The sequence below is a fragment of the Paramormyrops kingsleyae genome, chromosome 1 (genome assembly GCF_048594095.1).
Source record: "Paramormyrops kingsleyae isolate MSU_618 chromosome 1, PKINGS_0.4, whole genome shotgun sequence".
Classification (NCBI taxonomy): Eukaryota; Metazoa; Chordata; class Actinopteri; order Osteoglossiformes; family Mormyridae; genus Paramormyrops; species Paramormyrops kingsleyae.
The window spans coordinates 73,925,359-73,949,918 of record NC_132797.1 but is presented as its reverse complement, the minus strand read 5'-3'; the positions used below and the strand labels follow the sequence as shown (position 1 = coordinate 73,949,918).

Here is a 24,560-nt window from a genome sequence, read left to right as displayed (position 1 = left end):
TTATTACAAGACAAAAGCCATGTAATAAATACTTGCCCACGAAGGGGCATAATGCAGTAACTACGCTGACACTGAAAGTGAGTTTTTATTTATTGTAATTTTCACACTGTTTCTTCAAACCTGAGCATGGTCGAACTAAGATATTTTGTCCCGAGATATAAAAAAAGAGGCTAAAAGGCCCCTTAACTCAATTTTGGTAAAAGATGCAGTTCCTGCCTTTTGCCTTCGGAGGGCAGTACACCCGCCAAGTCACAGCACATTTATTGGCGTTCGAATGAGTCTTTCCTTGGGGGGTTAGGCAGTCATTAAAAATGAATTCATTATTTAGTGAGTGAAGAAAGCACATTTCGTAGCACGGCTTGTATGGTCAACAAAATTCATTGATATCGCAGCTGGCATATTAGCATTAAAGATCAATGGGAATCAGTCCCTCTGGTCACCTGATGATTTGCACAATCTCTTCCGGAGATCAATCAACACTTAAGCTCATGTAGACCACTTTTAGCTGATATGTATTTTTTATTTCATTTGCCCAATGAAGTAAAATGTTGCAATTATATTGCAGTAAGATCATTTCATTTCTTGGTTTGTTTCTAAACCAAATTTTTGGCAGAGAGCAATAACACCATTCTACACTTCATTTCTAATACTGCCGGGATCACTGAAACACTGCATTTTTTTCCCCCAGTAATGTTCACTGTCCAGAGTTTGGTGCTCTGCCGGACAGAGAAATAATAAAAAATAAATAATAAGATAACATTTTTATCATGTCCTCCTGCTTGTGTCATGACTAACCACACTAAGCGTTTTGCTAAGAGTACACATTCAGTTCTGATAAAGCTGTTTACATTAGGGGGAGGAATTCCCCTCTCTCATTGGCTAATGGACATGTGGGGGGGTAGTGACCCAACCATTCCTATTCAACTTCCTGAAGAGGAAGTGTGTGAGGGGGCGTGTGGCTCCAGCAGAGGCCTCCCGGTGCCCTCCTGCACTCCCCTCACTCCCTCTAACCCTCTGGGGGAGACATACCACCCCCATGAACACAGACTTGCTCCCAAACTGGCCTGGAGTTCACTCTCCTGCCCCACACTGCAAGCACAGACTGGGCATCATCACTTGTACACAATTTAGATACAAGCTGCTGCTTCCTAACTTCTCCTAGGTAACTTAAACCCCAGGCAGTCAAATCAGAGAAGGAAAAACTGTACTTTGGCAGAATGAAACCGGAAGCACAAAATGTTTCAGAGAGAATGTTTTCAGTCTCTTTTGTTTGCCAGGAAAAGCAGTATGATAGAAACCTGAACATACGGTTCTCACACAAAGTCTTGGGATACGTGCTTAATTCTGTAATAATGTCGCAAATTCACTGTTTCATTAAAAAAACTCCACTGACAAGCAATGATTAACATACAGTTACTGTATCTGCACACACATTCCACACAGATTTTCTTAAGTACCATGATTTTTTTTGACTGACTCATTCAGTTCTGATCTTGCCATTTTGTTATTAATTGCGTCCCAAGACTTTCTGTGAGCACTGTAACTTTCAATTATTTTACATAAAAACTATATATATCTATATATCTGGTTACCTGCCATGTGATGTAGGGTGGTGCTAATCTCCCAAGAGGAGTGTGCCTTTGAATCCTGGCACTGGTTCCATATGGATTGTCCATGTTTCCTCTAATTTTGCAGGGACTTTGGCCTGAAGTCTAGAGACATGGAGTTTATGTGAGTTTGTCTATTAATTACCCATAGTTGTGTGTGTGACTGTACATTTACATCCGGTTCAGAGTGTGCTCAGTGAGTCCTGGGATGGATTCACCATCATCCTGAACTGGACAGGAGATAGGGAAGATGACAATACTTTTAAAGAAATATAATATTTTGTCTTATTGGTCAAATTATACTACAGACATTCTTGAATACAATAATGAAAAATGTTAGCTTTCCTTATGATAAGAACACTCACAAATCACTCTTTATCAACAACAATAGAGGCCAATTGTCCAGACACAGCCACATGCAATATTAAATCACTATAGGTCTGAGAAATTTCATAATTACAGCAACCACACATAGTAGCTGGCCATTTCTTTCCTTCCTTTGTTAAAATCTTTATTAAAGGAGGTGACGTGTCAACCTTAAGCACTGTTTTACTGCACACTACGGAGGTGCCGCATCTGTAGAGAACATCTGCAGTGAGTCTGGGTTTCGCGCATGGGAACCGCTGACAAAATCGATGACTCACCGTCACCAGTACTGATTGGTTACTAAACTTCTCTCAGCTGCACCGCCAATTTTCTTTCGCGACCAAAACGCGTGTGTGTCACCAATTGTCCCAGATTCGATATTTTTTTCCCAGATCCACCCTGGTGCACTGTCCAGTACAGTCCCTACCTTGAAAGCTAATGACTCCACGTGATTTAAATAAGAAGCAAAATTATTGCGCTATATGCAACAGTATCACTGCATATTCAGATGCTGTTGCAAAGCGGAAAAAGTCGGAAACACTCCAAATCGTGTCATCGGGAATATGCAGCAGTTCTACGTATGTGTGATCTGATAGGCTGCCGCATCGCTCGCCGATTATCCTTAATGAACATCCGGTGTTCTGACAAGTTGAGCTACCTATCGAAACTTGCTATCGAGCCTTTCGGCGCATGTGCAGTTCCACCGTCTTGGAATTAGGGTTAGGTTTAGGGTAAAGGTAAGGGTTTTAGGGGTTTTTGGGTGGTTAGGGTTAGGGTAAGAGTTAGGGCTATCGATTAGCACTACGGTAGCCTAACTCGACAAAGTAGCTCAATTCGACAGAACACCGGCAATAAAACGAAAAAATGTAACCAACAGGACGTGTATCTGAGCGCGATCTTGATGCTCCCATTCTGAAACAGAGTTTGAAGAACCGCAAAGTTAATCCTGTTGCATTGTGGGAGGAACGGAAGTCGGGGAAGCAGTTGGATGGATCGGAGGGATTGGAGGTGCTGGAGCTGCAGGGCGACCAGGCGTTAGGATCGCTCACGTCGGACTCCGGGACGGCCGCTCACCGGAGGGGCAGAGGGTCTCCGCTTCCACCCATAACCATCTTCCACTGACCTGCGCCAAGTTTGAGTCACCAAAGAAAAGGAGAAACAAGAACAACACACATCTCCATTATGCATTCGGACTGCAGGCTGGAATGGCCACGTCTGGGATGGTGACTGCAGGACGCGGCGGGGCACGGCTTCTCCTCGTCTCCACACTCGCCGTGATCTTCAGCGCCAGAGCGGCTCGAGCCCAGAAAGGTTGGTGCCGGCTGCCGTGGCGGAGCCCGGAGCCCGGTCTGCGGAGCCGAGGCGGCGTGCGGCCGCTGGACTCCCCGAAACAGTGTTTTTGCTGGGCGCTTTCCTTACAAGGAGCGGATGCTTCGCTCGTAATTACAGCAGTTACTGATCACCTTTTTATAGTTTTTTCTGTGCGGGGTGGATTTTGGAAAACAGCAAATCGGGGAGCGTGTCGATACCTTAAAAATTCAACAACAGCACCGTCTGGCAAAGTTGGCGCTGATGGGGGAGGGCCAGATTAAAAAACCCTGATCTTTTAGTGCTCTGCAAAGCCAACCTTTGCTCATTTAAAGATTTACACCGATGTCTCCCTGACTGCCGTCTATTTGTAATTTGCAGTTGCAGTTACAAGATTTTCATTGTTCCAGCGCTGTCAGTGGAAGATCATTAAAGTAGCTTTGCTTTCATAATCAATGATTATCGTTTCCTTGAGGGAGTATAGATGCATTCAGGTTGTTTTGCGAGTGAATCATATAGAAAAAAACTATATAAAATGATCTGAAAAATAGAATGGAAGAATCCGGTGATATATATTTCTGTTCACGAGCCCGTAGCAGATTCAGCGTGTTATGTAATACCAGCCATCCGATGAGCCGTGCGCCCCGCTGTGTGCGGACTCCGCCAAACCTACAAGGGTAGTTATTGTTCTCGTCGTGTTTATATGATGAATTTAAGATAATTTATGGAGTGTCGAAACGCTCAATTTGACAGTAGTTTTTAAACTAAAACAACCTACTACTTACCGAGTCTTTGTATTTTGCAAGATTTTTCTAGTACAGACTGAGCAAAAATTCAAGATCTAATGTTACTTGGGGGGAGTGTTTATTCTCAGTGGCAGATTAGGCTCTTATGATGGTCAAAGTGATGGAAATACATATATCTCTATCCAAACATCTTTGTTCTAAATGACAGTTATGTCATCTCTGGTCTGTGATTGGTCCTGTTGGAAGCAGCACCTGTGCTTTCTGGTGATTCTACTCCCGCTACTCCTCTTTCTGGTGTAGTGTTATGACTGTAGTCTGTTGTGGAGCCAGACATGCATGTAGGTTCCATGAGTGGCACCAGTTGGTTTTCCCTGAATTTAAGCCATTAATTTTATAATTAAGTGGGGCCAGAACAGGGGATAAACCACTTAAGGGCCAACTTTGGCAGAGATGGCTGTCTGAATCGAGTTTTGTGAAATTAATCTGTTTTGTCTGGAAGCTAGCAACCCAATGGAAGTGTAAGTTGGGGTAGAGCGAGGGGACGCCAGGGTTTGTGTATGGCAGAGGTGGCCGGTGTTATCTTCGAAGGGCCAGTATGTATGCAGGGTTTTGGGACAACCTGTAGGTCAGCTGCCCAGACCCAGGTGTGAGGACTCTTCGGCCAATCTGTCCTCAGTAATCTAATTATGGAGCTTGCAGCAGGAACCCGCAGACACAGCGGCCCTTTCTGGATAAGATCTCCCACCACTGGTTTATAGTATTCTAGCTTTTGCTTTAAGGACCATGATTTTAGTCCAAGTTAAATTATCCCCCAGGAGAAAATTTCGTTCTGTGACAGTTTGCTTCCATTTGTGTCGGTTTTAATCTCAAGCGTCACTGGAAACATCTGCTTTATGGGAGAAATGACATTTATAATCCGTAACCGCTGATGCTGTGGTGAGTGCTGGGTGATGAAATTACTGGACATAACTAAAAACCCCAACAGTGATTGGTGATATGGCTTTAGGGTGTAGTTATAATCAGACTTTATGATGGGCCACTATTATTACTAAAAGGATTTCAGCATAGAGGACGGTGGGTAAGATAAGTATTCACCCCGTAGACTGTGGAACTCAGAAAATACTTGCGATTCTGTTCATCAGACCCATGTTTTCCCATGAAGGCATCGTGTTTTTCAGAAAGTGCCACACTCGTCTTTTTAAAAGCAGCTGTGGCCGTAGATGGCTGCTTGGCTCGGGATCGAGTTACGCCGCTGGCTTTCCCAGGCTGTTTAAGTGGCATTCTGAGGAGCTGTATCTGTGCAGAGGGCGATCGGCTGTGGAAGGATGGAGAGAGAGTGCCTCCCCTGGCAGGAGATGTAGTTTAAGGTAACTTCATGTACAGCTGGTGTGGGCTCTATCCTTTTCCATTGACTGTTTCCTCTGTCCAGTACCCAGAGGTTATCATTTGGATGTGAGTGCTTTGTGTTGGTTTTTACATTGAGACCAAACCTATGCTCTTGCGTCATGCAGTGGCCATACCTGTACTTTACCTGTCCAGTAGCATTTATATTGAAATTTTAATAAAAAAAATGTCCATGGTTCAAATTATACTGTGACACAAATTTTAGACCATACTGCCTAGCCCCAAGAAGGTGCCTATGCTCCATGTTTTATAGTGTGTTGTGTTTAGACTCAAACATGAGTCTGTTTCTTGACTTGGTCTAGCCCTGCCTTTGTCTGGGTCTTGTCTTGGTCTCGATACACTCTGGTCTTGGTAATGACCTGGTCTCGGTAATGATTTGGTCTCGGTTTAGCTGGTCTTGACTGCATCACTAGACACGGATAAACATCTTTGAGTTATTTTTAACACTACGGTTTCTAATTGGTGGGGGGGGGGGGGGGTGAAACAATTTGCCAAGTCTTCCCAGATTCGTACGTGTCACTTTGTATCTGAGGTAGGGGTTTTTAGATAAAATACTAGGGATACAACAGGTACATGTTGAGATTCTGCACTGGTTGACCATTATGATGTCATCCATTTCATAAGAAGCTAGTCTTTCTGAAAATGCAGTGATTTCTTCAATGGGCTTGTAATGTCCTGCAATTGCTTGCATGTGGATAAGGACCTGCAATTAAATCCTTAAGTCACAGCGAGAGGCATGGCTGTAGGAGGGCAACACATAATTCTTGTGTACCGAGAAACATTGATGTATTGTCACAGGCATAACGTGACATTCCAGAACCTCCCCTTTCACAGTCTATGCGGTTCCTGGTCATAATCCACATGTCCCGTCCTGGCCAGGCACACAGAAGCCCCATCGTTAACCTCACAGCTGGGTCTGGTCTGGGGGGAGGGGGCCGGGAGTACTGTTTGTCTTCTGGGGGGGGGGGGCGCATCACCAGCTGTGGAGGACCTTCTCGGTACCACGCTCCACACCTGCTGTCTGCTTCAAGAAAATCTGTAGCCCCCCCCCCCCCAAGTTTCCCACTGACCCTCATTAATGCCTGAGAGTTTGGGCTGAAAGAGTTATTTATTCCCATAAACCGTAGGTTCAGATTTGGAGTCACCAGTCACATGTGGCACCAGCTAATCACACGTGAGTTTGATCATTTAGGGTTATGGTCATACTTCTAAGCGATGGCTCTTTGCCCTGGGCTGGCTAAGTGTGTGAAGTTTTTCTACCTGTCTCTAAGACTAATGACCTAAGTAGCAAGATTGATAGCTAAGGTGGTTCTTTTAAGTGTAGAGATTAATTCAGGTGGTGCGTGAGTGTTGGGTAAGCTTATTGGGACCCCTTGTACCGTTGAGACCGCTTTTCTTTGTGAAGACCTGACTGGGGAGATCTGAGTGGAATATTGACCAGTCGGTTGCTCCTGCATGTTCACAGGCGACGCTTGCGGAGACACGCTTCTGGGTCCCAGTAGCGGCACGCTGTCCTCCATCAACTACCCCCAGACGTACCCCAACCACACGGTGTGTGAATGGGAACTGCGCGTGACCCATGGGAGGAGGATCCACCTGAAGTTCGGCGACTTCGACATCGAGGATTGGGACTGTCACTTCAGCTACCTGAGGATCTACAATGGGGTTGGACCTAGGAGGGCGGAGATTGGTGAGTGCCCCATGAAGGGCGGGGGCTGCTTATGTGGGCTCCCTGAAGGACCATACGTTAGGTTCTTAGTGATCCAAGGGTGGGGCTTTATTCAGCTGTGGGATCTAGATTTATGAGTGTCAGCCATTGACTTGTTCCCCGTTATCCTTCAGATTTGTTCATATCCTGTTTTTGTTTAGGTTTTTTCTATGTACTGCAAAGTGATAGTCATGAACTCATTGTGGAGAAATTGGGCTAAATGACTTACAAACCCCCCCCCCCCCCCCTTTTTTTTATTTCACAGCAAAGTATTGTGGGCTAGGCTTGCAAATCCCAGAGCTGATCCAGGCCAGCGGCAGTGAGGTCACGGTTCAGTTCATGAGTGGGACCCACAAGTCTGGCCGTGGCTTCTTGCTGTCCTACTCGACGACGGAGCACTCGGGTACGAGACCTCGGCCTCCATTAGCGGGGCTGCGCTTTATCCACGCCATCCCAGAGCTTTCAGCCAGAAATCAATTTAAAGCTTTGTGGAGTCTCTTATCCTAAAGGGCTGCTGTCGGCAGTGTGATGTGATCACCAATAAATATAAGCACTGAAACAGGCCTTTTCTGCGTGGTATGAAAGCTTTCCTGAATGATTGGCAACTTAACTGATGCTCTTCTGACATCACACTAAACAGTGATGATGGTCTTCATTGACTCTTCTTTAAGACTTAGTTTTAATGAGATCAGAATGTCGTGTCTTGGTTAACCAGAATTTCTGCAGCGTTTCAGTTGGATCTATGTTTTTTTTTTTCTCCCTCTGAATGGTGGGGGTGGTCTTCAGGTCTTGAAAGTGGCGTGTATGAAGGAAACCTTAATTACTCTACTTGTTCTGTATCTAAAGTATAAAATACAGCCATGTGCTGGTGGTTATTTTACCAGAGCAGCGTGGGGCAGATTCAGGCCCCCCGTCCTTCTCCTCGGTGTAATGATACCAGGCAATCAGTGCAAGAGTTTCCAACCTGTGGAGCAACGAGAAACATAAGTGTGTGGGGCACTTGTCTTAAATCCCAAATAACTTTTGGGAAGAATCAGGGCCTGGTAATTACAGGGGGGAAAGTTTAAGGTCAAATTTCAGATTTTCTTTCTGATAAAGTTTTAATGTAAAAGCCATTGATGATGGCTTTAGGGAATTGTGAGTGTGACTGAGAGAGAGACACTTATGCATATGTTACATTGTGGGCACCAAATGATCTTGTAGGGACCATTTTTTCAGTCCCCAGAAGGTAAACTCAATTTTATAATAATCTAGGTCAGGGCTGGGTAGGGGTTAAGGTTGCCATTGTCGGGGTTAGGGGTTTTTCCATGGAAATGAAAGGGGATCCCCCACATATAAGCATACGTGTGTTTTGGTTGAATTTGGCCGTCTTTCTCAGTCTGCCTGTCTGTAAAATGAGAAGCCAGTCACATCGGCTGCTCGATGGTGGCGTTTGGCCGGAGGATTCGGCGGTATGACAAAGCCGCCTCTGTGTCTCAGATCCCTGACACCCCCCCCCCCCATCAGCCTTTATCTGCCTCCCTGTCAGAGTCCCTGGGCAGGATATAGCAGGTGATTGAGAGGCACTCCATTAGCCCTGCAGCTGTCTCGGCTGGGAGGGGGGGGGGGCAGGTTAGGGGGTGTCTTATCTCTCTGACAGACAGTCGGGGAAATGCTCTTCAGGGTATAGGGGTGAGATCATCGCTCAGATGGGGGGGGGGGGGGCGGTAAATGATCACTGTTCTGCGGCTTATTGATTGTTCGTTGCCTGCGGTACATGAACAGGTATCTAAGAACCTGTATGATAATATTCTGTACAGGAATATTCTTGTTCATTCCTCCTGATCTGTTTTGTTAATTGATCTGTTATGATCCTCAAAGGTTTCTCCCCCCCCCCCCCCCCCCCGCCCCCAACCCATCCCCGTGGATCCTGTTTATCTGAGCTGTCAGTGGGGGTGGGGATTTTGTTTCTGAAGCCACCTTATCAGGTGACAAGCAGCTCTGAAGCAGCTTCCCCCTCCCCCAGCCCTCCCCCCTGCTGTTCGATTACGGGGGTGGAGGAATTCTGCCGGGCCCTGAAATGAAAGCGGTTCTGGACGAGCAGGGAAGCTTCCGGAGTTGCAGGATGTCGTCTTAGGAAGAGCTCCATTTACTTTATTGCTGATCGGGGGGGGGGGGCACTCAGGCAGGCAGGCAGGTGTTATCCCCTAAATCAGTGTTTCCCAGTCCAGTCCATGGGAGCTGGGAGAGAGCAAAAACATGGACCGACTGTGGGTTGCCGAGGAGCGGGTTGGGGAACACTGCCCTAAATGATCAATGCTGGTCAGAGGTCAGGGGTCGGCCCCACTGTCAGGGAGGGGCCTTCTCAATGAGAACATGAGAAATTGTTGCCCCCGATCTAAGAGATCATGAACGAATAGTTATGAACTGACAAGCTGTTTAAGTAGTAATAATCTTTGAAATGCACAGGCATATTGTAGTGGTTTGATTTTGTAAATTTCTAGACATATGGAGCAAAGCCTTATGGGGCAAGAGTTTTATCTCAGTGAAGGCAAACAAGTAGCTGCAGTTCCCACATTGCAGCCGAGGCTGTGAAGCTTGGATTGCGTCCTGCTAGCAGGAACGCCTTGGATGGTGATGTCATCTCACAAAGCATGGTCCCAAAGACGACGACTCCCCCTCGCTTGGCCTGACAACTGCTCAGGGGTGGGGGGGCGGAGGAAAGTGTTTATTAAGACTTTCCCGATGATGTAACTGAGTCTGTTTTGAAGGACACTTTTTTGCCATATTGTTTGTCTTGGGTTGTGAATTTTGTCACAGTTCGTGAAGTTCAGGTTTTTTACCCTTCAGTGGTAAACCAGAGAGCTGCCATCCAGATAATTGCCCCCAGGGGTATTTCTCCCGGGGGTGTGTTATGCTGGCAGCCGGTTATCCACCGCTGTGCAGGGGCAAGTTTAACGACCACGCGCAGCTCCTAAACGCAATGTGTAAACAGACGCCCCAGCTAATTGGATCCAGCCCCCCGTTTGTCAGAGGGGAGAGCTCCTATTGGGTGCCCCGAGGGGAGGGCGGGTGCATTGGTTAAGGCACCAGATGTTGGGGCCCAAGGCTTCAAGTTCACTTGTAATGAGCATTGAGGCTTTTTGCTGTGGTCTCATATTAGACTGGTGGGCATTGTGTTAAATATGCTGGTTGTAAAATAATAAATCAACACAATCCAGTACCTGTGGAGGTTAGACTTAGTGCTATGCATTTGGCACTGGATGTTAAGACCACTGTTTACGTAATAATTGGGATTGACCTTCAGTACTCAGTACAGATAGAACAATCAGTGTCTGGTCCAGCTGCTAGAAAATGCTGGTGCTTCTACTTTGCTTTATATAATCACTTCTGTGTTCAGTTAAGTGCGATTGTCGGCCAGTGTGGGCAAAACTGGTAAAGGAGACTGACCTGTAAGCCCAGTTTGGGTTTTTTTTGTGCCTGTGTTTGCTGGCGATCAGCAGGAATGGGTCTCCTTTCCTATTGTGTAATTCCATTCTTCTGCATGTCATGGGCCCCATCGTGGTGCTGAACCTTCCACTGGAAGTGATGTGTGACCGAAGGGACAGAGACCGCAGCCAAAGTGTGTCTGCATGGCTCGCTGTGCTACGTTCCGCTAGAGTTCCTCTAAATAAAAGCAAACAAAGTAGGTGCATTGAGGATTTTCATCATGCCGTGGATGGATGTGCTGGTCAGGGATGATGGACAGTAACCCAGGACAAAAAGGGCTCTGGCCATGCCGCTTTTGAAGGAGTGACCAGTGGTGCTGCTGCTGGTGCTTCCTCCTCAGATCCAAAGCTCCTGCCCCGTATTTGTAACACGAGCTCTCATGTTACAGGGTTTTGCCTGAAATAATGGTGGACCGTTGCTAAGAGACTGGATTAGCTATTTAACTGCTGCACAAAGAAATGGGATGAATCACCAAGTAAGATTATGGGAGTCTTGCAGGTAAACTTTATCCTGGCACGTAAATGTTTGCGTCTTTTGCATTCATGACTAAAGGGATTTAGTGATGTCATTATAGCCTTCAGCCCCCACATTCTGTTCTGGCATTTTCTACAGTGGAGTTTTTAAATCAGTCATTTGTGTTTTCAAGGCATAGTTTGCAGTTGACGTTTTAAATTATTGTTCTGACAATGTTGGTAGCCCTTAATAGAGGCTGTTCTGCTCTTGTTTCCTCAAACGTGAATTGGTTCATGGGACTGGTAAATAGGGGAAGTTACCCCTATAATGTCAATCGCTTGTTGGTTCAAATGTGATTTCATCCTTGATTTGTTTGTTTTTGCGCAACGGAGTAACCGGCTCAAATGCTCTGGTCTGCAGAGGAACCCACTCGGCAATCAGCTGTATTAGCTCACGTTGTTTTGGAAGAGCTCATTGTGAGGGGTGTAACAATAAACTGATTTGAATCGGGAATTCAGTCAAAGTGTTTGTTATGACTGCATCGATTCCAAAACCCTAATCAGAGTTACGTTTTTAGGGAATAATCAATATGGCCTTCGCGTCATGATTACTGCATGTGCCTGTAATATTTTTCATTCTTGGGTCTTATGATCAGACCTAGAGTCTCAACTGGGTTTTGTTTTGAAATATGTTTAACTTCTAAGGGTGTGACAAAATAGACAAAATTCATGGCTCTGTACAAATTTTAATTTTAGGTTCACGGTTTCGTGCAATTTCGATAGAGCAGGGAAAACAGCATTTGTTTTGAAATTATTTAAAGTGCACACAAACAATTAGGAACAGTTGTAAAGTAAATGTAATGCATCTGTCGATGTGTCTGAACAAAATGAAAGAGATGTGCTTATTTGCACATCGTAGAATAAATATTTAGCATATATTAAAAAAACTAAAATATATGATCATAGTAGTCATAATGAACAAAGTCCTGTTTAAATACCATGTGAGCATGGCTGGGTATCTTTACCAATAAATAGCCATAGTTAGTTTTTTAGCCTGGTCTGAAAAGCATTTTAAATCCCACGGGGAGATTCGCTTGCAGATCCGTTATCTGCCTCGCTGCAGCCATGGATGTAATTGGATGATGTCATATCAAATGAGTTAGCATGTGGGATGCATTTACAGTCACGTATCTGAGTTGGGAATAACAGAGCCGACAGACAGTCTTGGTCTTATCATCGCTCCGCGGTTGGTGTGCTTTATTGGGAAACCAAATTGTTCCCAAATCACCGATGATTGACTCTAACCGGCATTAGCGAGTAACCAACTCGCAGCCACTATTAGCATAATGTTCTCTGCGTTGAACCTTCTATTTGTGTATTTTGGTTCCGCCCGTGTGAATAATTGTATCCGTTTCATTGTGTGCACCAAACTGAAACTGATGTTCTGAATGGTACATGATGCATCCGTGTACCATGACGGCAATATTAGCCTTGTAACTTCCTTTTGTATCGTAACTTAGACGAAACACACCTTTTCACAAAATCTACTCTTGCTGTCAATATGAGTGTGGAAGGTTCTATGGAAGTATCTGTGAAGCCTATTGGTGAAAATTGAACATGAAAGAAACACTTTAACGCTCAGAGAAAAGCTTAATCTCCCAAAGAATTTTGATTGCTATGGGTCATGCATTGGTTAGGTCAGTCTGAGCAGTCATTGCAGGACGCCCCTCCGCAGGATGAGGGGGCTGCGGTTTGCGTGGCAGCTCACCCGATTCCCAGACGCCCGTTTTAACGTGGTAGCGGTGACTAACCAGTGAGGCAGCCGGCTGTGGGGGCTTCAAACGACAGGCCGCATTGCCATCAGACACGGAATTCTTTTGCCCTAATCGGCAGCGGTCAAGGGGCCAGATCAGACTGCCGGCTGAACTTTGCTATCTCTTCTGACACTTGGATGCAGTGTTTCCAGTGGAGACCTTGGATCTTCCGTCCAACACCCCCCCCCCCCCCCCTTCTGCCAGCTCCAAAATTCCACAGCTTGCGGGGGACAGTATGCAGCCTGTTCTATGGAGGGGAATGTCAACAACCACGCATTGATACAAAAGGCTGTTGGCACGGCCTGTCCTTCTCAAGATCGCTTCTGATGCTGTCATTAAACTTTTAAGCGCTTTGAGGAAGCTGTCAGGAAGACCTCTGTATATCCAGTAAAAGACCTGAGCTAACAGCACTCTAAACATTTTCTGTTGTGGATATGTCATGCATATCCACAGTATTATGTTTCATAATTTTGTAAACACTCATCTCTCGTTTTTCCTAACCAGATCTGATCACCTGCCTCGACAAAGGAATTCACTTTACGGAAGCAGAATTCAGGTAAAACTCTTTTACGCCGGTCTGGTTACTACCCAAAACGCAAAGGTCTGCCTTTTGCGGTCAAATGTCCATGAATATCTGAATGTCTCCATGTTAAATACCATTTTTTTACAGCAAATACTGCCCTGCGGGTTGCCTGACGATCTCCGGGGAAGTTTCCGGCACGATTCCACACGGCTACAGAGACGTGAGTGTGTGGTTCTCTTCACCGGGAAGAATGGCCCGTTTGGCTCGCAGCTGGCCAGTGACTCAAACTGCTATGCACCGTGTTCAGTGCTGTGTTTCCGCCCTCATTACTGCACGCCCCCCATCCCCGAGCCCAGCAGGAGATGGTACCCCATAATCTCCCCCAAACCACATCGGAATGTCGACCACATTGCCTAAGCAGCCCCTGCCCCCGCCTACCTAAACTTTACCTCTATCCCACCGTGTGTCGGGAGAGAAACCAGGTTCCTGCAGTGCTCTGGATACTCTGCAGTGCTCTGGATACTCTGCAGTGCTCTGGATACTCTGCAGTGCTCTGGATACCCTCTGTTGCTAACAGCTGGCTTAGCAGCACTGAGCTGGCCTGCCATCTCTCTTAATGGCTGCTGCCCATGCTTCTCGATTGCTGTACCCCATGGATGGTCGTCTGTTCAGGTTCTCGGCCTCCCTGCGTGCTTAAATCACTCCATTTGTTACGCTCCTTGAAGCAGTTTAACCTTCCACCTCAGCCATGAGGCTGTCGGTGCAGTAACGACAGTCTGAAACTTTCGCAAGCTGTAAATGGTACAAACTGACACAGGATCCATATTAAGACTTAATGACGAGCCCTGTGGGTGCATTACAGTCATTCAGGTGTCACTGGATAATCATAATAGGATGTTTGGGCTGGATTTGGGTAACAAGCTAAAAATCTGAGCATGAAAACTTGATCTTTAATACATGTATACAATGTTAAAGTGTTCTCAGTTCAGTACGAGAATACTTACCTGATTTATATAGTCCGTCCACCCATCACCGTAACCGCTTAATCCCAACCAGGGGCGCAGGGGGGGACCGGAGCCTATCCCAGGAACAACAGGCACAGGCAGGAACCAACCCTGAGTGCAGGGTGCACACACACTCACACTCACATACACACTCACACTCACACGCACACACACACACACACAAGTGTGGGGCCAACTTGGAGTCACCAATCAGCCCACCCTGCACACTTTTGGACTGTGGGAGGAAGCCGGAGCCCCCTGTAGAAACCCAAGCAAACACGGGGAGAGCCCAAGTGGGCTGTGGCTGTTTCAACAATAATGGCAGGTCACATGATACAACACGATTGAAGCTGTCTAGTTTGTGACTGTACAAAATGCTGGTTATGCAGAATAGTGTTACTGGGTCTGTTCCTCTTCTATCCAGAATAGAGACAGTCGGTCTAGACTTTCACAGCACTCACGCCACCCTTATTCATCTGAAAACGCTCTTGGTTTACTTGCCGTCAAACTTCTGTGCTTTACTTTCATTAAACTCCTCCTCCTCTGTACTGGATGAAGTCATTGGCTGGTCCGTTCCTTCGCTGATGACCTCATGCATAGCCACTGCCCACTCAGGTCGCGAGTCTCAGCGCCAGCCACTCCCAGGTCTCCGTGGGATTGGGTGAGGTAACTGTTGGGCTGCAGAGTTAAAGGGGACTGGCCAGTGCTTTTGTGAAGCTGGTGCTAGCTGGACAGACGTGTTTGCTGAGACCAAGGGTGTGAAACGCACACACACACACACACACCCCATCTCCTATGGGAAGAGGAGGGTCAGCCCACTGTGATTTCGGGACGTACGTCTTGCATGGCTTCGAGTAGTGTGTTGACCTTTTGGCCTCCTGGAAAACACACAGCCACACCTTGGGTGTGTGTGTGTGTGTGTGTGTGTGGTGTGGGGGGGGGGGGGGCAGCTGGGGATGAAATATGAATTAGGGTTAGGTGTGCTGAGGAAAGTGGAGGCTCTAGAGGTGATTGTGGTATGTGTGAAAAGTGTTGAAACATACAAGAACTGAAACTCCATAGCTGTATGCTGCCTCTTCGTGACCCCCCCACCCCTCCCCCCCGCACTTCCTCAGCCACTCTCGGCAGCCCGGCTTGGCCTCCACCTCTCAGTCTCAGTTTGGTTTTTCTTTTTACAACCCACATCTTCCCTCTCTGGCTCAGCAGAGTCCTGTTAACAACCATCAGGGTTTGCGCCATAGACGGAATGTGCCCCCGGAGCAGAGGGCCTGTTTGACCAGGGGAGGGGGGTCCCGCAGGAAGTGGTGAGCGGCTGTGGGATTCCTGAGCGCTGAAAGAACCCCGCGGCCTTCGTGGCTTTTGGTACTGTTCCGGCATCATGCGGTCAGCCTGGGTTTCGTGGTGTTAACCACAGTCGTTCCGTCTGTCAGAGTCCAGTAAAAGACGCAGAGTGGGCGTGATGTGGCAGCGGGGGGGGGTTCTTCCAGTAAAGCTGAGGATGTCACATTCGTCCGCTTGCCGCTGCGGTGTGACTAGCTAGCGCTGCCGTGACGTCACCCTGATGTTTGGTGTGTGGTGATCGCTGTTGACGCGACGTGGCTAAAAACCAAGAAAGCTTCAAAGCGAATCATGACGTGATAATGCAGCGTCAGCGGCCGGTGACCTACACGCTGTCATTCCACAAATTCTTGTGGGATATTGTCACAATGGAGAAAGATTGTAACCAGTATGTTAAGTGAACAACCTTGATCAGAAACAAACTATGTTCAGATACACTATATGGGCTAAAGCATTGGGACACCTGGTCATTACACCTACAGGAACTCTCATGATGTCCCATTCTAAACCCATAGGCAGCGATATGTAGTTGCCCCCTGTTGCAGCTAAAACAGCTGCCACTCTTCTGGGAAGACATTGCACAAGATTTTGGAGTATTTCTGTGGCAGTTTTTACCCATTCATCCAGAAGAGCATTTTTGTTAGGTCTCGCACCGATGTTGGACGTGAAGGCTGGGTGCCGCAGTCTGCATTCCAGTTCATCCCAAAGATGTTCGATGGGGTTGAGGTCAGGGCTCAGTGCGGGCCAGTGCAAAGCACACCAAACTCATCCAACATGTCTTGGCAAGCATATCCTGGAATTCCTGTGAATGTAAAGGTGTCTCAATACTCTGTTGTACCCGCAAACACTCATCCTGCCTTGTTCATGTCTGCCCCCCCCAGTCCTCGTCAGTGTGCTTGGCCGGTATCCACGCGGGGGTGGTGTCCAACGCTCTGGGAGGTCAGATCAGCGTCGTCAGCAGCAAGGGCATCCCACACTATGAGAGCACTCTGGCCAACAATGTCACTTCTACCTTGTGAGTTAACCTTCTCCTCCTATTAACATGGAGAGTGTTATGGTCGTATGATCATGAAAAGAACCTCAGCAGACGGAAGATCGGCACCTTTGTGTACATCGTATATCAATATTAAAATTGCATGCAGGCAGCTGTTGACTTGCATGAAACTGACTTAAGTAAATCTCGACCTACGCAAAAAACATTCGAGATGCGTAGAGAACGTAATTGCTAATGCAAAGAAGCGACATATGACTAAGTAAATTTTCATTTATTTGACGTGTCCTTTAGTACGTATTACTAGTATAATACATATTTTTTATTTATGGTTTTTCTTTGCTATAAGGTAACTCAAAAATTGCTGCCAAAGATTTTAGTCAAGGTACAAAATTAATAGATTGTGTCATCTTGCATTCCAGATTTTCAAAGCTCATACATTAATGTATTTTGACCCTATGTAATTGCACATGTTCTCCGCCGGTGTAACATTAAGGTGTGCAGGTAATTCCTGCTACTTAGCTGTGAGGTACCTGCCAGAAGGGTCACCAGCTGTATCTGGTACGCTGCCTGGCCTTAAGAGACTGGCCTTTACCCTTAAATTAGCTGCGGTGGGTGAAAGGGTGATGGATGAACGTGGGGGTACAAGATGTTCCAGCAAGCTTCAACCTGATCATTGCCTATCAGTAGGTCTTGCTCTGCCATCTGTGCATAGGAACACAGTGTTCACACTAAGCCTGAGTGTTCACGGCTGTTCTGATATGGTTTCTGCAAACCCACAGCAAGCTTGGTGCCTGAGTAATAGGTGTGAGGTGTTGCTATTGTTTATTTATGTGAACTTGCATTGATTTAATTGATTGTATACATCATCGTTATCCATGCCGGACCTCTTTCTGTCCAGCTGCGGGTTTCTGTGTTTTTAACTTGACTTTACTTCCACAGTGGTCCTTTGTCCAACAGCCTCTTCACCTTCAAAACCAGTGGTGAGTTTGGACAAAAATCCATTTATGATCCACACTCTGAAATGTTTGGGAAGATGACTCTGGGTCACCTGCAGCATGATCAGGAAAAAAAAAAAAAAATCTGTGATGTTTGTTTTTCTGAGATATGTCAGCCCAAGAGGGTGATCAAAAAAGCTTTTATTGCTAATGTGCTTCTGCTGCTAGCCTCACTTTTACTGAGGTGCCTGTGTACTGCCCTGTTTGTTGGTTTGGATAAAAGCATCAGGCAGATTGATTTGTGTAAACACACAGGCGTCTCCTTGCCTGTCTGCAGTGGCTTTGTGTGCAGACATTCATCGTTGTTTTTGCCAACAAAGTACCCCTGACTGTAGCATTCTCCAGAGCTCTCTCCACCATCGTCATTGTCGCTTGCAGGTTGCTATGGCACCCTGGGTCTGGAGTCGGGAGTAGTCCGCAGCTCCCAGATCACCGGCTCGTCCGTGTGGGAGTGGAGCGACGAGAACGGGCAGCCCAGCGTGTGGCAGCCCTCTGGGGCCCGACTGAAGCGCCCAGGCCTCCCCTGGGCCGCCGCTCACAGCGACCAGCATCAGTGGCTCCAGGTGGACCTGAAGAAGAGGAAGAGAATCACAGGTGAGAAGAAGGAAGAGCAGTGTTCTGGGGTGGGTGCAGAGGAGGCTCGGAATGACGTCACACCCGAGTTAACCGTATTCATGTGCAGCAAGCCATTTAGGAATAACAGGGACCTGCGTCAAAAGGTGGGATTTCTTGCTTGGCTGGACAACTTGTCACATTTAAGGTACCCCAGTTTCAGTGGCCTTTATCTTCCTTCATTGACATTTAAGCCAGACTACCTTAAATCAGACAAGTTATCTGGCTAAGCAAGAAATCCTGCCTTCTGAAACAGGCCCCAGTTCCAGCCAAGTTCGTTAGCTATTGTTAGCAATATCAATTGATAACGATGCATTACGTGTTTTGTGCATACAAACACTGCAACAACACGTCCATAGACAACAGTAGCACAGTACTGTGCATACGGCCAATTTAATGAGCCACATATAAAACATAAGTGCTAATGTACAGTATATAACTACATCTTTCACTTCTGTTGATTAAGGGCGAAGTCATCTTGAATTCTGAGGTTGGGGTTGCAGAGATTCCTCTGATTATCGGAGTCGGAATTCCGACTTCAGGGGGCGTTCCAGTTAAAATTTCCGACTAGGAGCACTTGTAGGTGGTGGTAGGTGTTCTGTCAATATGCTGTATTTGACACAGTGACTGTCTCTCCGTAAATACAAACCCCCTCCAGGAATCATCACCACCGGCTCCACGCTCATGGAGTACCAGTTCTTCGTCTCGGCCTATCGGGTGCTATACAGCCAGGATGGCCAGCTGTGGTATGTCTTCAGAGAGGCTGACACTGACCAGGATAAGGTAACGGGGACGTCTCTGTGCTCCTGACTGAGGGCCCCTGCGCCCGGTTCAATCTCGCGGGGCGGTCAGCGGCTTTAGAGTCGGTTTTCCGGAAGTGTGACCGTGGACATTGGCTGTTTCTCAGACAATAAGCGGTGCCCTGTTTGCCTAAATGATGAATTCAACATTATATGATCCAGTAAAATATTTAAAAATTAACGTTTAATGCATCATGAAAATCGTTAATATCAGACTCCGACTGTAGGCAATGCTACACCGTAATTAGGGGGCTTGTGTTTTGTCTCAGCCTTCATAAAAAATTATTTTTCTATGTCCATTTTGTGATTTGTCCCACGATTTTTCATCGTCAAGGCCCCTGTACCACTATTTTATTATGATGACCTATGAGTCAAATTCTCGAACTGCTGCTGGCTTCAAATTTGGTTAAATTCATACTCAAGATTTGACATGTATGTTACTGTATCACTGTAGACCTGCCAGTGGTCACATCCCTCTGTGTTTTAATAGTGTTTGTGTGGTTTTTAGTTATTCTCAGAGAACTGAAAGGTGTAGCTTCTGCTGTGTATCTTGCGCATCTCTGAGAGCGTGTTTCTGTAGCGACCCTGAGGGCTGAGCGATTGTGAGCCGTCACCTGACCTGGTAGCCAATGGGTATCAATAAATGTAAAAAAAAAATTTGAGAGAATACATGCGATACAGTCGGCCAGCCTGATATTGTTAGGGTTGATGTGCCTGGAATATCCTCATATCTACATGTGTAACAGCTGTGGGGTAACAGCACGATGTAAAGGATTTAATGGGAATTGTTTCCCATCCACCTTACAGCCCAAATCTGTCCGGAACTGATTTCCTAAGAGCAGATTTGGAGCAAACAAAACCGTAGCTGGAAAGCTTCAGCTCACTTACGTAAGAATACCCCAGCCGCGCTGTGCTGGCCTGGCCTGTTTAGGTGCTGCCGTGGCGACGGAATGTTCCGTCCGCGTTGTGCGGAATGCTGAGCGTAAATCCGACACGGGCGCATGAGGTCAGAGGTTCCGGGGAGCTGGGATTCGTCAGCAGCGCGGCTGTGTGTCATCGCCGGCTTGGCTGCCTTGCCAGGGAAATGGTCTCTCACTTTTCTTTCACGTGGCTACACACAGCTTTCACGCCTCTTAAATTATGGATTTTTTTTTCTCCCTCTAAAATCGAGTCTGGGTACAGGCAACCTGTATTACAGTAAAGTTCATTTTGATGTAGAAAAATAATGTGAAAAATTATGGTTAAATCGGTGACCGGTTTAACACAGGGAGAACACTGGCGATGTTCCTGGTTTTGTATTTTAACAATTTGTATTGATTTATATCTGCTTTCAGAGGTTTCCATTAATTGCCCGTATTTCTAGATGTGAGTTTGTTTTCTTAGCATGATGTAAATTACAGGTTTGTTGTTTTGTTACATGCAGATCTTCCAGGGAAACATCAATTACCTTCACGAAGTGCGTAACAACTTCATCCCCCCCGTGGAGGCACGCTATGTGCGAGTCAGTCCCACCCAGTGGCACCAGCGCATCGCCCTGAAGATGGAGCTACTGGGCTGCCAGCCTCCGACATGTGAGTTCCCTGCGTTCGCAACCTTTGGGTATTCCACAAAGCCAGATTTCCCAGTTAGCTGGATAACTTAAGCTTAAAGTGAAAACTGTCGAATAGGATGAAAGGTAAGTGGCATTCCTATTGGACAGTTGTTACATTTGGTGTAAATTTATCTGGCTAATGAAGACATGCTGGAGGTGTTCCATGAAGCAGGATTTTTCAGCTGGGATAAGTTAAGCTGGAACTCATGATTGTCCAATAGGTGTTTAAGTAAGGAGCATTCCTATTGGACAATCATGACTTCTAGCTACTTCACCCAGCTTTGTGGAACACCCCCCTGGTTTGTTCTGCAGCTCCACGTCAAAACGTAATATTTATTTAATGTAAAAAAATAGTTTTCATTTGTGAGGTAACATTATGTTACTACAGCTAAAGCAACATGGGCTGAAACAGGCTGTCGTTGTCGATAAATGACCTGGGGGTAAATTGGACTTTACCGCGGCTGCCCTCTTCACAGTGCTGCCGCGCACCTTCCAGCCACGGCCCACCAAGCTCAGCACGGACCCTCCGCTACAGCGGGACAAGACCACCTTCACCTCCGACATCCGCAACACCACCATGACCCCCAGTGGCAATAACAGTGAGGGCGCCCTCTTGTGCTTAGTTAGCAGAACGACGCCTGTCGTGCTGCTAAATGTCTGACCACCATTTAGTACAGGGTTTCGGTGCACGCAGAACCAGTATGTATGTCTGCTTTCATTCTTCCTCAGTTTTTGCTATACTAAGGATCATTTGGAGCATAAACCAGCCCACTTGGTGCTGCATGTGTAGCTGGAAGGACTGTAGCCCCCCCGGTTTTAGATGTTGACAAGGCTCCTGATTCCCAGGTGTGGCGCTGGCGGCGGTGCTGGTGCCAGCCTTGGTAACGGGCCTGACCTGCGTCCTGCTGACCCTGCTGTGTACCTGGCACTGCAGGACCCGGTGAGCCCGAGCGTAGGTGCTGCCTTTAGCCGTCAGCTGGGTAGGACAGCCTGGGTAACCTGCACCGTTCCCTCTCCCCTCCAGGAAGAAGAGTGCCAAGGGGGCCTATGGCCTGGCACACTGGGACCGAGCTGGTAAGCTGACTTTTCAAAACCACCCACGCCCACCAGAACCCAGACTAATCAGATGGCGCAATTTAGATCTAAGCCTCTTTGGCCACAACCAGACTAACTCTCCCATTGTTCCATTGCATTTTATGAATTTCTGTGCATTTCTTTAATACAAATAGAAGAATTTCATCATGTATAACGAGTAAAATTGTTGCACGTAATTGCTGCTGTTCCAGGCCTGTGGAAAGGTATGAAGCAGTTCTTTCCAGCGAAGGTGACTGAGGGGGAGGATCCCTTCGTGCGATACAGCCACAGTGACGCGAATCCCGCTCGGAGTCGCAAGGCCGTCCCGATGGTGCAGGCCGAATCGGCAGGTAGGCGCTCCGCCCACCACCTGCAACTCGCGCGCTTTCATTTTTATATAGCGCCTTTCACAAGAGGGTCACCCCAAGGCGCTTTACAAGGGTGTGCTGTGATGCAACAGCATCATTACAGAATAACACAGAAAAAGGGAAGAGGGAGGGAGAAAGATAGAGAGAAAGAAAGAAGCCAAAGTCCGTCAATGAGTCGGTTCTCCACGCCGGTCTGTGTTGGGTGGCAGACTGAAGTCTGCACCACGATATGCATTTGGGTGACTGTCCTGCTCCCCTTCCCCTGGTAGAGTATGCCCAGCCCCTAGTGGGAGGAATGGTTGGCACCCTTGGTCAGAGGTCCACCTTTAAACCCGAAGAAGGAGACGACCCGGCTTATGCGGACCCGGACCCGTACGACGCCCCGCTTACGGAAATATACCACGCGTACGCCCAACCGCTCCCTGCTTCAGGGGCGGAGTACGCCACCCCCATCGTCGTGGACATCGCAGGCCACCCGGCACCCTCCGGCCCGCTGGGACAGGTGTCCGTCTCCACATTCAAAAGGTGTGGCCCCGGGTCCCTCCTCACGAGGACAGACAGCGGCCAATCAGGATCGTGCGCTCAGTACGACACGCCCAAGACCACGCCCGGGCAGACCCAGTCCACAGAGGACTTGGTCTACCAAGTCCCTCAGAATGGTGCCCAGAAGGCCCGTGAAGACAGCTGAGATCTGGGTGGCCTCAGCCTACTGTTTCATCACCCTTTTCTGCACGCCTGGTTGAAACTCCCCTGGAGGCGTGAAAAAAACCGGGACATTAGCTCCGAATTCAAGTCCTCTGGGCCGCATTCGGTCTCCTTGAGATGTTAGTTGTGGTAATTGTTCACCTGTTTGTGCACAGTTTGTCTCTTAAGGTCGATAGTCGCTACAGTCCTTTCACTGATTTAATGGAAATGAATGTTTGTCGTGAAAGCTCACCACTGTTTTAGCCCAGAAAAGGCTCACTCTCGTCTTAATCTTCTGTAATATCAAACTGTGAGGTCCTTAAACCCCCTCCCCCTTCTTTCTTGGTCTGCGTTCGATTGAAAGCTTTGATACTTCAGAGGGGGGTTGGGCTGTTCCGTGCCTCGGTGGCCGCGGAGTGAGCCGATTCTCCCCAGCTCCACTCCCCAGTGTATCGCTGAAGTCTAACCGTGAGTCACCCGGCGTTTCAGCCGTAAAGTAGGTGTTAATTGAAATTTGTTGCAAGGCTTGGGAGGATCCCAGCCCTGAAGGCAGGCAGTTCAGTCCAGCTGCAGGCTAATTTTTATTTTAACGTCGGCAGCTTTCCTTTCAATGGCACATAGAAACTCAAACGCCCATTTGCCAAGAGAACCGTGACTAGTTACCTTCAGGCTAGTTGTCACACCCCCATTTTACATCTGATTGGTCGAAGGTTGTTCTTTGTGAAAGGTGGGGGGGGGGGGCATTGCGTTGGATTAAAAGGGTTCTAGGAAAGACTACACCTCGACTCGACTGAAGTGTGAGCTGCTGTTTGAGTTTCAAAAAACGTACTGTACACTCTAAGGAGATGCGACAGCCTCCAGCTGTTTCCAGTGCTTATCCAGAAGCCCTCGACATACGTTTCCTGCTGAGAAAGATGCGATTTATCCATTTTTACGCTATTGTATTCAGCCGGTCGAACCAAACCTTTCTAGCAGAGGTTAGTCAGTGACCAGCTGACAGTTAGTCACTGTTCTGAGGTGTTTAAGGAAAACTGAACAGCAGTTAAAAATGGCCTGACTGAGTAGATGTTTCAGCACCAGAGTTCACTGGTACATAATTATTTTAAAATATTTTTTTTATATTCTTAGACTGGTGTCTGATTCTTAAAGTATCAACATTTCACTAACAGATCTACACTGAGGCATGAACATCTTGATGATTTTCCTCTGGCTTTATTCCCACCCGGAAATAAAACGACCACATACACCGTCAGGCTGTCAGCGTTTCCAAGTGACCATCACAGCAAAAAGGGACGATGCAGTCATTTCGCATTGATAAGGGGGCATTTCCAGGAGTCCCCTTCCCCTGCATTGAGCAGGGTGACTCTGCACTGATTTGTATTGGTGACGGATAGGTGTATTCATACGGTACGCAGAAAGCTAGTGGAGAGTCCCTGTGAAAATAAGCAAATTAAAATTCCTGTGTGTGTTAGATAGCGATGTGCAGAGCCCTCACTACTGTGGCTGTAGAGAAGTTTACCCTGGTTGAATCCATTGAATGTATCCCTGCTGTACCTCCATGTGCTTCTGTCTGTTGCTAGATTGTATAGAGAGAATTTTAAAAATTTATTGTATACCTTAATAAAATCAGTGTCACATCCTGTCATTTCTGCATGGACTGGATATTTTCTTCCTGTCTTACATGCTATATGCATAAAGAGGGAA

At 47.1% G+C, this 24,560-nt stretch overlaps 1 protein-coding gene across 1 annotated transcript; it reads left to right on the top strand.

Annotated features, from left to right (window-relative positions):
• Positions 1-2,557: 2,557 nt before the first annotated feature.
• Positions 2,558-24,501, top strand: dcbld2 (discoidin, CUB and LCCL domain containing 2). The gene is made up of 15 exons (XM_023800942.2): positions 2,558-3,284; positions 6,897-7,121; positions 7,405-7,542; positions 13,378-13,429; positions 13,544-13,616; positions 16,620-16,753; positions 17,672-17,712; positions 18,106-18,321; positions 18,998-19,122; positions 20,563-20,710; positions 21,207-21,329; positions 21,577-21,670; positions 21,755-21,804; positions 22,017-22,154; positions 22,442-24,501. The coding sequence occupies exons 1-15, from the start codon at positions 3,179-3,181 to the stop codon at positions 22,858-22,860; spliced, it is 2,082 nt and encodes a 693-aa protein (XP_023656710.1). The 5' UTR covers positions 2,558-3,178; the 3' UTR covers positions 22,861-24,501.
• The last annotated feature ends 59 nt before the right edge of the window (positions 24,502-24,560 follow it).